This window comes from Mobula birostris, chromosome 12 (genome assembly GCF_030028105.1).
Source record: "Mobula birostris isolate sMobBir1 chromosome 12, sMobBir1.hap1, whole genome shotgun sequence".
NCBI lineage: Eukaryota > Metazoa > Chordata > Chondrichthyes > Myliobatiformes > Myliobatidae > Mobula > Mobula birostris.
In genome coordinates this window covers 51937200-51951142 of record NC_092381.1, presented here as the reverse complement: position 1 = coordinate 51951142, position 13943 = coordinate 51937200, and the positions used below count along the sequence as shown (strand labels likewise).

The 13943-nt window shown below is 40.2% G+C and overlaps 1 protein-coding gene across 7 annotated transcripts in view; it reads left to right on the top strand.

Annotated features, from left to right (window-relative positions):
* The window catches only part of nfia (nuclear factor I/A), a 584092-nt gene that overhangs the window by 286300 nt on the left and 283849 nt on the right, over window positions 1–13943 (top strand). For 6 of the 7 annotated variants that reach the window (XM_072273792.1, XM_072273797.1, XM_072273790.1 and 3 more), the window contains exon 3: window positions 10273–10335. The exons of the other annotated variant lie outside the window; for it this stretch is intronic. In XM_072273792.1, coding sequence (XP_072129893.1) covers window positions 10273–10335 — 63 coding nt within the window. The remainder of the gene's footprint in view (window positions 1–10272; window positions 10336–13943) is intronic. 7 annotated transcript variants of the gene reach the window in all.

Below are 13943 nucleotides of genomic sequence, written 5' to 3'. Positions count from 1 at the left end.
AGACAAATTGAACACAAAACCCTCTTCCAATGCAGTCATCTGGTCATATGAATTTCATAAATTAGAGGAATTTCTGAATATTACCTGCAAATGACTTTTTCCTGGAAATAAAATGTTATTGATTTTCATTTGTCCTATGCATATATCAATAATGCAAACAAAACTCATCTCACATTCAATATGTTGCTGCCTTAAAATTTGTGACTCTTATTTTTGGACTTTGGCTTGTGCATTTCGTTGTGTCTGGATTCTATGCTTTCTTTTCGGCATAGAAAATCTAAATGCTTTAAAGTTCTACTGGTTCTACAGGGATGGAGATGGGATTGGTGGTGTAGAAGTTAATCAGCACCAAATAAGATTGAAACAGCCCTTGCTTTTTAAAACACAGGTTAGTTGTACACAAAATTAGTATCTGGCTATGCAGTTTTGAGGATATTTAACATTGCACTGCATAGCCAGATACTAATTTTGTGTACAACTAACCTGTGTTTTAAAAAGCAAGGGCTGTTTCAATCTTATTTGCTGCTGATTAACTTCTACACCACCAATCCCATCACCAATCAACTGTGGTTCTACATTTTACGGTGACATCATTCCAAACATTTTTGCTGATAAAGCGGAGTTCAATCTGGGTATAATAAGACCCACTTTATTGCTTTTAGATTGGTACAGTTTACCTCTTCTATATTTATTAACCTTCCCCAAGGAAGGGGACACTATCTGGGGAGGCCTGCAGGGTTTCTGTTTTCTGTTGTATTTTACTTCCCTGTGAGACTTGCAGCATCAGCTTACTGTAGGAACTAATGCCATTGTCTTGTCTTTGTCGAAAGGTCAAAACTGAATAAAAAGCACAATATCCACCATCAGAGTACAAAGAAAATATTGACTTTCCTAATCCAGTTTCGCTGAAGGGTGAGAGAATTAAATTAGTTATCTGGGTGAAGAAATCGAGAGCCTATGAGAAAAGATAAGGAGGCAGTTGTGTTTTCTCTGGGAGCTTTCGGCCCAAGATGCGCAGGTGTGTCACCCGATCCATGACTTGCATCGATCGAGCTGTGCAAATGCATATTTAATTAGTGCAGGGACTTGGATTGCATTATGGCCCTGAAGTTCGCATTGAACGGACTGTCAGGCTTTGTGAATGTTCTCCCCTGGTTCGTTGTTCAAGGCGCTTCTGCACTGTGTCTGAGCAGCTAAAAGTTTCTTTGTTTTTAGCTGCTGATGCGTAGCACACTGCTGAGGGGAATACAAACAAGTAAAGTCTTAAAGTGTTTATTTTTGTCTGGAAATAAGGCTGAGGCAACATGATGAGAGACGAGGGATGTGAGGCTGATGCCGAATACTGATGAGATTCCCATTGGAGTGAATGTATTTTCCCCATTTTACTAAATGACATTCTCAATAAAAATGTGTAGCCTATCATTTGTCTGTTTTAATTCTTACATTTCTAACATTTTAAACCTGTAATATCCCACAGATTTCCCATAAGATTTACAGTGTGATTCCCATATCCTTCACCAGTCTGGTGGTGTCGCGCTAACTTTTGTCTGGAGAAACTGAAAGACAGTTGCAATAAAAAATAGTTTATGTGGACTGACAAAATAAGAAGTTTGAAAGGGATTATGATTACTCGAGGTTGGCAAGGACCATCATCTCAGTATTATGCAGAAAAACAATGATTTAGTTTGCAAAGTCACTAACTCTGCAAACAGATTCTATTTCATGATAAATGCTGCATCATGTTTCTCAGTTTCTTCTTCTTACACAACTTATGACAAAGAAAGCTGGTGGAACATATTTCATGCAGTTTTAGTTGTGATTGCATAGAATGTCTGAATAAAATATTAATATTAAAGATTTTTATGGATAAATTGATATAATTGGTTGTTGAATTGCATCTTATGCAATTTAAAGTGAAGGTTTATTTTTTGAGAACAGAACAATTTTTGACAAACTTACAGTATTTTGAAACCTTTTTTTTAAGCACAGCTGTATTAAATCTATTAATTTATTTCTCAGCCTACTTGGGGATACACATTCTGAAACGGTTCTAATCCCCAGACAATTTGTATGCCCTTTGATATTGTAGCCGAATCTAGCATAACCACTATTAAAATAGACTAACTGAGCACCCTAATAAATATGCAGATTTAAGTCCACATCTTAAGGCTAATAATCCAAACTATATGTGTATTAGCTGCTCAAAAAGTGAAAAAGTAATCTATGAAGAAGATATTGCTCTGGATATGGTTTCAGATGGTTTGGAATAAATATTAGGATCATGTTAACAGAACTGCTATTTAGGCACACTTTATCTGTCATTAATCATTGCATGTCTTTTTACACAAACCACAAAGCTAATTGTAAGTGGTTTAAAACTCCCTCAAAGGTTAAGCTTCCCCCAGCTACAACTACAAATTTAGATATGATCAGATGTTGAAATTTTAACCACAAATGATTCAGTTTTTGCACGGTGCCAGTTAACAGTGTAAGCTTTATTAGAATGTATGCATCAGATTATGTATACAGTATAGACCTAGATGGTAATTCATAATTTTTATGATTTTGGGCAGACTCTAAAGATGGGATAAAGCAAGATACTAGCATTGCACTAATACTGCATCTCACCTCCAACAAACTCCCTACTGGATTGGTGTTGCTGTACAGAATGAGGAGTTGTTCAACCTTTGTTGCCTCTGCTTTAGCTTCAGTAGTTGAATTACAGTACACAGACAATACTTGTAGATACATACACTGAGCAGTCAAGTCATCATTGACTCCTTCACTGAAGCATACCAAAAGGTTCCGAAACATACAAAAGAGTTGGCCTTGCGCTGCGCATATGGAAGACTCTTTCATGTCACATAGTACCATTGCCAGACAATCACAAGGCTCTATAAATGTGGGTAACATGTTCTACGTCTTGGGAGTGACCACACAGTCAAGTAAGACATCAATTTAAAAATTCACCACTGACTCCAGTGGACTAGGGCAACCTTTGTCCAAATATAGAAAAAATTACTTGAAGATCAATACCTCAAATCGGACACATTTGTTCTCCTGAGCAGTAGTGATTTGAACAAACTGTGGTCATCATCATTATGTGTCATGTCGTATGATCATGGTCTTCCACCTACCTTTAGTCAGCCCATGGGGAAGACCCCCTTCATGCTATTGTACTTACTGTCTTCTCTATGCATGACCATGATTGTTCTTGGCAAGGCTTTCTCCAGTAGTGTTTTACCATTGCTTTCTTCTGTGCAGTATCTTTACAACACAGGTGACCCCAGACATTATTAATACTTTTAAAAGATTGTCTGCCTGGTGTCAGTGGTCGCATAACCAGGAGTTGTGATATGCACCAGCTGCTAATACGACCATCCACCACCTGATCCCATAGCTTCACTTAACCCTGATTGGGGTGGGGGGGTTGCTAAACAGGTGCTACACCTTGCCAAGTGTGACCTGCAGGCTAGCGGAGAGAAGGGATGCCCTACACCTCCTTTGGTAGAGACTTATCTGCATCTCACAACCCAGAAGTGAGGTCCTCCTAACTTTGCCTCTGGCATCCCCCAAATCCATTGTCAGATTAGACAAACTTATGTTTGTGTCCTCTCCCAGGCCAACATCCCCAGCATCAAAAATCTGATTATACTGAACTAGCTCCAGTGAGCAGGCCATATCATCCACCAGCCTGACCCCAGGCTTCTGTATGAACAATCTTATCAAGGTTCCAAAGGTTTTCAGGTCAGAGGAAATATTTCAAGGGCATTTTCAAAGTCTATGTGGGGAAAAATGTAACTTCCTCACTTGTTCAATGGAATCTCTAACCCATGACCATTGAACTGGAGATGGATGTCAGGTAAAGCACCTCAAGTCTCTATGGTAAGAGAATATGGATGCCACGTTAATGCAGAAGATTAAGTGCAAACAGTTAAGTGCAAACTCCCAAACAGTTTTCCCACCCACTCTGGAAAGCAACATGTGCTCCACCTGTGGCAGGCAGAGTCTGCAGTTTTATATTGGACTTTTCTCTCAACTCAGAACCCACAGAACTGGGATGAGACCAAATCGCTGTCAGCCCTGAAGAGACAAAAAGTAACCTTATAAGTACAATGATGCAGCGTTCATAGATTTAACAGGGAGGATGGATGGTGATTTATACAGATGTCATGTTAGAACGAGGAAGGGCATTCAGGTGAGGAGTGCTCATAACTTGACTGGGTTAACGAGATTGCTAAGTCCATATAGAGCAGATGTCTGCCAGGAAATTACTTAACATTTTTCTGCTTAATTTGACGTGCTCCACAAAGCTGGTTTGTAGGAGTGCTACTCCCTTTGTTTGTTTAACCTCCAAGCAGGCAGAGTCAGCAGAGCTAGTTTCATCTTGCCCATCTCTGAAGAGCTGCTTGCTTGAGAAGAACTCCAGTTTGGAGTGAAATCACTTCCAGAACTGACGCTACAGCAATTTACCACTTCTTTGCAGATTGGGCCATATTTACAATCGAGGCAGCACTGAAGGGCCACATATAAGAAACATATTTTAACGTTAACTGAATACAGCCAAGCATTGATACTTGCAATTATATTTAAAAATGCATATGACGTACTGTTCATTTCCCCCTCACCACTCCACAGATTTCTCCCTCACAGCCTCACTCACTCTGTCATTACTGATTTCCCTGTTCCATTCACTCCCATCTCACTGTCCTACCCACCTCCTCACAGCCTCAGTCGCTCCCTATTTGCTCTTCCAGTCATTCACTTTTTACTCCCTCCTCAACTCACTGTTCCCCTCAGTCCCTCCTTCCAGCCCCTCACTGCCCCACATGTTCCTCATTGTTCCTGTGCCCATTCATTCCTTCCTCACTTCACCACTCATTCACTCTCCTTTGCTCTCTGTACACCTTTGTGCTCCCCTACTCCCTCCTCTCACTCCCCTGTTCTTGCCTTTATTATTCTTCCATTCACTACTTTCTTGCTCCCCCACTCACTCCCTCCTTGATGCTGCACCGTACAGAAAATTGTGCTTATACTCTGAAAGTCAGGCAGAATATATGGGCAGAGAAGCAGATTTAGCATTTCAGGTCATTGACCGAGCATCATTACTGAAATGTCTTCAACCCAAAATGTTAACTATTCTTTCTCCACCAGAGTTGCTGAATATTTCCTAGATCGGACTTCTAGCAGCTGTAGTATTTTGTGTTCCAATATCAACAGTGCAACTGATCATGCTTTGGATCTCCCTGTGATAGGTGAAGAAAAAGGGTTTTTCACTAGAATGGCTTCGTTCTGACTGGACCGGTCATTAAGACCCCATTGAACCCCAGAAACCAGTGTAAACTCTACAATCTGAGATAAACTCTGAATTCAATATCTGAGCAAGTCAGAAAAATGAAGTAATTTGTTTTAAAGCTAACTGTTGACAGCTTCCTCTTAGAGGGCAAATATTTCTCACTCCTTAAAGTCAGGAAGTCAGATGCCTTTCCTGCCTGTTCACCACTGTGTTTTGTACATCAGCTTTATTTGGGAGTCTGTCTCTAACAGGTGTAGAACCGAGTAGGCAGACTGTGACATGGATGATAATTCAAAGAATTTTATAACCCATTGTGCCTATCTCAGTTCTTAAATAGGGCACTTTGAATTTGCAGTTGCTAGTGAGAGACTTGCATTCCCCACTAGTACCCCCATCTGTGTTGCACACTCTTTAAACTGTGCCCAACAGTATTACTAAACAGTGACTAGCAGTTAGACAATGATTAACCTGTGACTTCCAGGAGCGTCATATTATGTGGTGATAGATTTGTGTCCACCAGTACTGCAGCCCACTAGTATTGTAGTACGTGCTTTACAGTGACAGATCTCTGCCCACAAATACCATATCTGAGTTTTATAAATATACCTTTGCCATTGAGTACTCTAGCTCAGTGTTAAACAATGATAGATCTGTGCCCACAAGAATTGTAGTCTAGTGCTATACAAAAATGGATCTATGTCCACCAGTTCTACATCCAAATGTTATGAAGAAAACGACCTTTGCTGAACAGTACTGTAATCCAGCTGTTCTCAGCAATATGGTCACCAGGGTTATACAATGATGGTTCAATGCTTGCCAATGCTGTATTCAAGTAAGGGACTTTTGCCGATTATTACCGTCATTTAGTATTACATAGTATACAGTATTATTATATTATTGTAGCATTATAAAGTACTGAAACACAATGTTATAAAAAAATCTTTACCCACCAGTACAATAACCTTAAGTTATATAAAGATACAGTGTACCTATGCTAATTGGTATTCAAGTGTATAGTGACAGACCTGTCCCTATCAGAACTGTATCTTTGTCACTTCTGTGGCAGCTGACATACTGTAGCAAGCAGTGGGATGGGATAGAGTGCATCTTGCAAGCTACAAGGGTGGTAACTGCAGGAAGGCTGATTAGACCTGTGGTCTGAATGTGACACGAGAGGCATATGTTATACTCTACAATTTGAAATATTATAATAATTCATAAGAAGAATTTATTTTCTTTAAAATTTGTAGCATGAGTGCACGTATCTCTTGGCACAAGGTATTCTGAGTTTGCAGATATTTATATTGCTTTCACAATAATCGGTAAATAATTCAGCAAGATATCTAAGCTGATTCCTTGATGCTCTGTCTCTGACAAGGCAGCCATGCCTTTGCAGATCAGGAGCTGGTGATAGAACTGCACTCTAGCTCCAATTTAATAGTTGATAGTGCTTGTTCAGCAATTTCATTTTGTGTGAAGAACACAGTCAACCCATTTGCTGATGATCTGATGCAGTGGTTTTGAATTTAACCCTCCTGCAGGAACCAGTGTTATGTCCCTCTGAATCTCACAATAAAGCTTTGAGCTTTGTTTAACTTCAGCCTGAAGTTACACCCAGAACCTCCCCACTTAATATAAGCAAGCATGAGCTACCAAATAATGCCTTAGAGTAGCGCGGCTATTCATGTTAATCTTGCTCCCATCTATCCTGTCTACACACAAGTTCCATAAACACACAGTTTACAGATTTTCAGGGCCTACATTTTCAGATTGGAAAAATGTCTCAGGTGGAGTCATTGATGCTGAAAGATTCTTGTTTACAAACTGCATCACTTTTACCTACGCATATTAGAAAAATTGCTTTCCACTGTAAAGGTCATTGTCAAGTTGTTCCATTTATAACTAGCACACTTTTGTAAAGATTCACAGACTGAAAAATTTCTTTGCATAGCTGCCAAGGTCACTACACCATTAATCTATACAACAGAAACCTTTCAGGCCACTGCAGGGAACATCTTTTAGATACGTAAGAAAGCATTTTATGATAGCATAAGGCCAGTGACTGATACCAAGTTTTCTTTATCTTTTTAATTGTAGTAAGATTGCACATCAAGAAACACATGGGCAGATTTCTTGTTAATTCCGTTTGTACAGTGAAATTTCAACCCAAATCAGATGATGTTGAATATTGGTACAGACTGAATCATTCTTGATGAACTTTGGAGGATATGTGATGAGTTTTGCCTCAGCATTGCCATAGTCCTGAAGCATTGGGCTGCCTGGCATTTGCTGCAGTAAGGATCCCAAGTCTATATCTAAGCTTCCCATTTTAAAGGAATTGAAGAAGTAAGTTTACTGTCTGGTCTCAAGACATTACAACACCTTTACTCACTCTTGCAGTCCATGGGAATTTGCAGTAAATTTTCCAAGGTACTGTAATACTATTGAGTGCTTTTCTATGCATAATTATTTCCAACAGTTCTTGGAAGCCCTGAGAAAATATCTTATGGGGAACGTCTACTGCAACGTTCTTAAAAGTCATCCCAAGTGGTGCCAATTTCTCCAGAAGTTCTTCCTCACCATGTTGATGTTGCAGCATTCATTTGGGCCGATGTGGACTGAAGGAATTCTGCAAATTGAAAGACACGTCTGGAAGTATGTTGTGAATGTATGCAGTGGATTTCCTCTAGCCATTCTTTACTTGTGTTAACAACGTTCTGATGTCAATGCTCCTGACCCACAGTTATCATTGTGATTTGACTTTTGGAACTGGGAACTCTACTTCCAAAGCTCTGCTTTCTAAGTTGAAATGTATATCTATATAGCAAAGTTATTGCTGCTTCCTTTAGATAATCATATGTTTGTTGGCCTTCTGTGATACGTATTGTTTTTGTTCTACTAATATGGAATAAGAGAAGGCAATATTTCAAAGCTCTATGTGCGGTAGAGAATTCTCCCATATGAGTTCATAATAATTATTGAAGATTACCAGAGCTGGCAGCTGGTAGAGTAAATTCAGGGATGTTAAAAAAGTCTATTTGAAGTTTATAGGCATTACTGTCAGGACCATTCTTATTTGTGAACCACTGCAGTCCATAGTGTGAAGGTACTCCCGTCAAACTGATGGGTAGGAAGTTCTAAAGTGTAGATCTTGTGTTAATGAAGGACAGAAACATTGCTGGAACTCAGAGTGGTGTTTGACTCGGAGGTGAAGTTGCAGGGGTGATGTTCTTAATGTGTCTGCTGCTGTTATATTGGTTATTTATGGTGATAGGTTTGAAGGTGCTGCTGAGGTAGTCATTGCCTGTAACTGGTTTAAAGAACGGAGCTATGTATACTATATATATGTTGTCATTTTCCCTGAGAACCATGTGCTCAAAGGGAAAACTTTTGCCCAAAGGATGGACTTGTCTTCCTGTGTAAAGTAGGTGTTGTTGGGATGGAGCAGCAAATGGTCTTGTGGTTTAGGTATTGGCAGTCCTTAGAGATCTGAGGTTTGCAAGGTTTTATGAAGACCAATCCCACAATAGTACCAATATATAAATGGTATAGAAATAGATTCATTATCACTCATTTGGATTGGTTTTTGGAACCCTTGAATGCAAAAGAATCAGACAATAATTAGGTTACAAAAAGAAGCAAATGCATCTTCTAACTTTAGTAAGCTTTGGTTGGATACAAAATTCCAACTAGCTAAGTAAAAATATTTCCTTTAAGTAGCCTTGGCATAATTGCGCAGAAGTATGAATGCCATCAATAGAAGATAAATTGTGGATACAAGTCCTGGGCTTGCCTTTGGGCTAACAAAGTCCATAATATTTATTCCAAGGTTCTATATATGTATGCCAAGTAACACTGAGGGCTGTTTCTGGGAACCTCAAAGGAAAACTTCTGGCACAGATTCCAGTCTGATGCTGAAATTTGATTCCAGATTATTTCTTTAAATAATCTCTATTATTTACTAGCCTTCCTTTGGATCACGTGTTACAATCACCACAATGTCACTGACCGCTGACCATTGTCTCATTCCTAAAGCATTTATCAGACTGGACTTCCTCACCTCTAACCAGTCACCTGACCAGATTGTCCCTTTCCTACCTTACAGACATCAGACCAGGCTACCACTGATCACTCCTGCCATTCCTTGTGATTCATTTACTTACTCAGTAAATCACCCAATGCCCAATATCACTCCAACTAACACTTGCCAGTACGCTTCAGCTGATCCTCTCCTTAACCTCCCCCATCCCGCCAACCTCAGCAATGACCAGCTAGTACACAGCAGTATGGATTCTCCACGCTAGCACAGCACTCAAGGGGAAGACCTTATCTCATCTAAGGCCACTATTTAAGCATCCATAACTCAAAACGGTTATCAGCATGCTATCCAGTAACCATTTAATGTGTCTTTGCAGTCACGAAAGGAATCCTAGGCTAAATGATTTCCATTTGAGCTGTTACTCACTAGAATGTATGAAAGTAGGCTACGGCTTACTCCCTGGGTCAACAACTCATTGAGGTTTGAGAATCCACTGGAATACAAGCTGCAGTGCTTCAATGCCTTGAGCTGCTGTGCACTCTGCAGTACAAGGTTTACAGTCAATCAAAATCATCAACAATAATAAAAACCTCCATGATTTTATTGCTGTTTAGAAAAGAGAATGTATTTGATGCCATTCTCTTGTTCTGATTTGACTTTCTATCTCCCTGAGAATTTTCTAAGGAACCCTTTCCTGAGCAAAATGCTTGAGATTGTAGAACGCATCGTGTAAATAGCCCTAAACATAATCAGTTGTCTATGACTATGGAAATAAGGACATGAAAAAGGAAAACACAAAATAATGTGGGGAAAGAGCAGGAATTAGGTTCAATGTTCCCTCCCCTGCTAAGAAGCTTGGTCTGACACAAGGTCTGCTTCTGCAATGTAGTCTCCATGATCCATTCTAATAGGTCGGCTTATATTTTCTGTCTTTCAGATTCAGGTCAGTCTGAAAGTCCTAGCCAGGCAAGTGAGGATATCAAGGACCAGCCAGAAAATGGTATGTATTAATTTGACATGGAGCAGTATTTTTTTTTCTGGATTCTGCAGAAGAACAACTATCCTTTTAAAATTAGCTTTCAAAGAGCGATGTACTCATCTTTAAAACCTGAGAGAGGCTGGACGTAAGCATTAAATTCCATTCAAAACTTAGAACAAAAAAAAATCATGTGTATGGTAAAGTTTATTTATGTAATTTTGACAATAGGGCTGTGTGCAAATCATGAAAACTATATATATGTATATGAGCAAGTTGCTTTTCCTTCTACTGAGGAATTAAGTCCTTAGATTGAAGAGGAAAAGATAGTCATCTTAGTTTCTATTAAGATTGCTATACAAATCACTTGGCATCAATGAACATGGCATCATTTGTGTAAACACATATTTTGCATGGTAGGAAAAAAGTTGATGGCACGTGAAGAAAAGGGTGCCATGTTCAATAAGGAGCTATTTTCAATGAGCATTAGCATTTGTTTTTAATGTTTTAACACTTTTCTAGAAAGGAGTTTTCAGAGAAGCTTCTGATTCCCTGCCTGCAGTCACTGATGAGCTGAGTATTAAAGGTGCCATGTCTTCACTCGAAACTGGATTTATAATATTATACTATGTTGATTTTCTGTTCATTTGTGTCTGACACTAAAATTGTAAGGTAGGAACTTGAAAATAGTGTTCTAATTAACTTTTTTTCCTGATATGTAATTTCTTTATTTTAATTTTATTTCAAATGATTATAAATAGAATGATCTCGATATTCCACCGTACAGCACAGTACAGCGAACATAAAAAAAATTACAGCACAGTACTGGCCTGTTAGCCCATGAGCTGGAAATGTCTGTGCTGAAAATTACTTTCTGGAAATAATCAGTAATTCTACATAAGAAGTAGACATCCAGGGCCTGGATCAATCAGAGGAAGTTCAAGGCCAGGCTGTTTGACAACTGGCTCAACTGACTCAACTCTCCCTTCACAGTCAGGTCCGACTGCCTGAAGGTGTCGCGGATCTAGTTTGGAGACCTGAGATGTGTAACAGACTTTGGCTGCAGCGGACAGGCAAGTTTAAACAAAGATGGGAACTGTGAGAGTTACACACACTCTCCATAGCAGGCAAGAAAATGGCCATCAGATGAAAGGTGGTTGGACCAATCTGTGCTGTTGTACTTGGCGCAGGTGTGCACTTTCTCGCTGCTTGGCCCTGGCAGTCACCTGAAACATATTCCAGTTTATCTGGTAATGAAATGTGGAACAGGTGAGAAGAGTTGCAATACACAAACCCCTGGACACCGAGGTCAAAAGTGTACCCAGCTGCACCCTTAATCTTGCTGGACATTTTTGGGTGTGGCTGCAGCAGGCTGTGCTTAGAACTCAAATATACAGGCATCAAGGACAGATGCTATTTATTGAGATACAGAGATACAGCATGGAATAGGCCCTTCCAGCACTTTGAGCTGCACCATCCAGCAATCTCTGGATTTAATCCTAGCCTAATCATGGGATAATTTACAATGACCAGTTAACCTACCAATCGGTATGTCTTGGACTGTGGGAAGAAACCAGAGCACCCAAAGGAATTCGATGTGGTCATGGGGGAAACATACAAACTTCTTACAGGCAGCGGCAGGATTTGAACCTGGGCCACTGGTACTGTAAGAGCCACTACGCTACTGTGCTATCCGTGCTGCAAGGGATAGGCCTGGCTCCATTGCCACGGAATGTTCCAGTCTTTTGTGCATTGATCCTCCGTGGAATTGTTCTTTCAGAAGAACAGTTTACCAGACCGTGGTCAGCACCGAACATCCTGCAGGCACTGTGGGCCAGAGACACAATTCTGTAAGCACAGGTAACCAAATCAATTGCAAGAATGGTTCATTGTCAGAACTCCTCAGCAAGCATCAAGATCTTATTTGGGTAGTGATGAGAGAGACCGTTCCTGTCAAATCCTTCTGTAGAGTGGTAATCTGTCTTTTAACACATATTTCCCATGTAACGGCTACAATGAGGAAGAACCGCTCACCCATCCCTTTGTAAATAGTGTAAGTGCAAAGAAGGTCTGGAGAAGGATGCAGAGTGCCTCCCTCGGATCATCCTGAGAGCTTCCTGATCTATGAGATGTTACCAGAGATGTATCTAGACAACATGAATCCACATGAATACTTCATTATTCCCTTTTTCTGCACTATTTACTTATTTTGTGATTTCTGGTAATGGTATGTCTTTGTGCTGTACTGCAGCCTCAAAATAATTAATATCATATCATATAAGACAGTGATAATAAACCTGATTCTGCTTCTGACTCTGCATGCCTCAATACTGCTAGAAAATCATCAACTTAGTGAAAGACACATGTAGGTCTGCCTGAACTTGTTGGTCTTCCAATTCAATGAGATGCCCATAAGGGAATGCTGCTAACTGGCACATTCCAGACAGCAGGAATACCTGATGGGGGCACTCTGAAGATTAGTGCAACCAATGCAAAGGCTTTGTAAGGAAGAACTGTAGTCCAAGGTCCTTGTGCTACTAGATATTAAGGGGTTAAGTCCAGTGTAGAAGCCTCTCAAACACTTGCAGTTTGTATCATCCCAGGAGACCACATGAGAAACAATGGAGGTTATAAGTACAAACTGTGCTAACTCTACCAATGTAGTACAGTACTGTAAAGTAACACTCTGAATGCACAGACTGAATGACACTACGAATGTAAGGGGAATCATGCACTGTGTATATTTTTAATAGTGTTTATTATTGAAATTTAAAGAATTTTATTCTCTGTGAAACATATGGTAGTCATTGGTGGTGTAATGTTGAATGCAGGAGCGGACCTGTACTAGTTGATGATGATTGTTCCTAGCATTTGTTGAAGGTCCTGCCTATAACTGGGCTGTTCTCAAAGTCTCTGCCAGAACAACATGCCCTAGAATCGTTTCAGCTGACCAATTCCACAGGAAGTTCTGGTAAAATGGTGGTACACTCAGACGCAGCAGCATCTAGAGGGCCAACCAAATGTGTTATTATTTTAATGTATTTTTTATGATCGCAAGACCCTACTGAACATTAAAAACCTAACGTACTGCAGGTCTACTCCGTCAATGAGTTGCTCGTTAGCAGGGAGACTGAAGGAGCTGGATTTGGTGCGGATCGTGCTGCTGCCTGCTTTAGAAAGTTGGAGTCAGTGCGAAGGAGGTGTGCAGTCTAACGGCAACTGATCATCTTGGTCGCTTTTCTTGTGATCGTAAGACCAAGCTCGACATTGTTAACGTGGAATACTGCAAGTCAGATATACTGATTTGTTGGTGAATGGCGGGGAAACTGCATAGCCTCGGTCATGAGGAGGTCTAGCCCTCAAGCTGCAGTGTTGCTCATTTTCAGCCACCTAGGGAGGATGTGTCAGAGCTGGTGCCCGCCATCAGAGGTGTTGTGGCATGGTGTACATGTAGGCTTCAGTGCTGCTTTCCAGTGTTCACTTGGCAGAAAATAAGATGCATTGTACTTGACTACGGACCGCTGCAACATTCAGTGATATGGACAATATTTTATTGGTGTTGTCTTATATGTGCTATTTGTGTGTCTTGTGCTGTGTATGACTATTAACATAAGCTTGGCCCCAGCGTAACG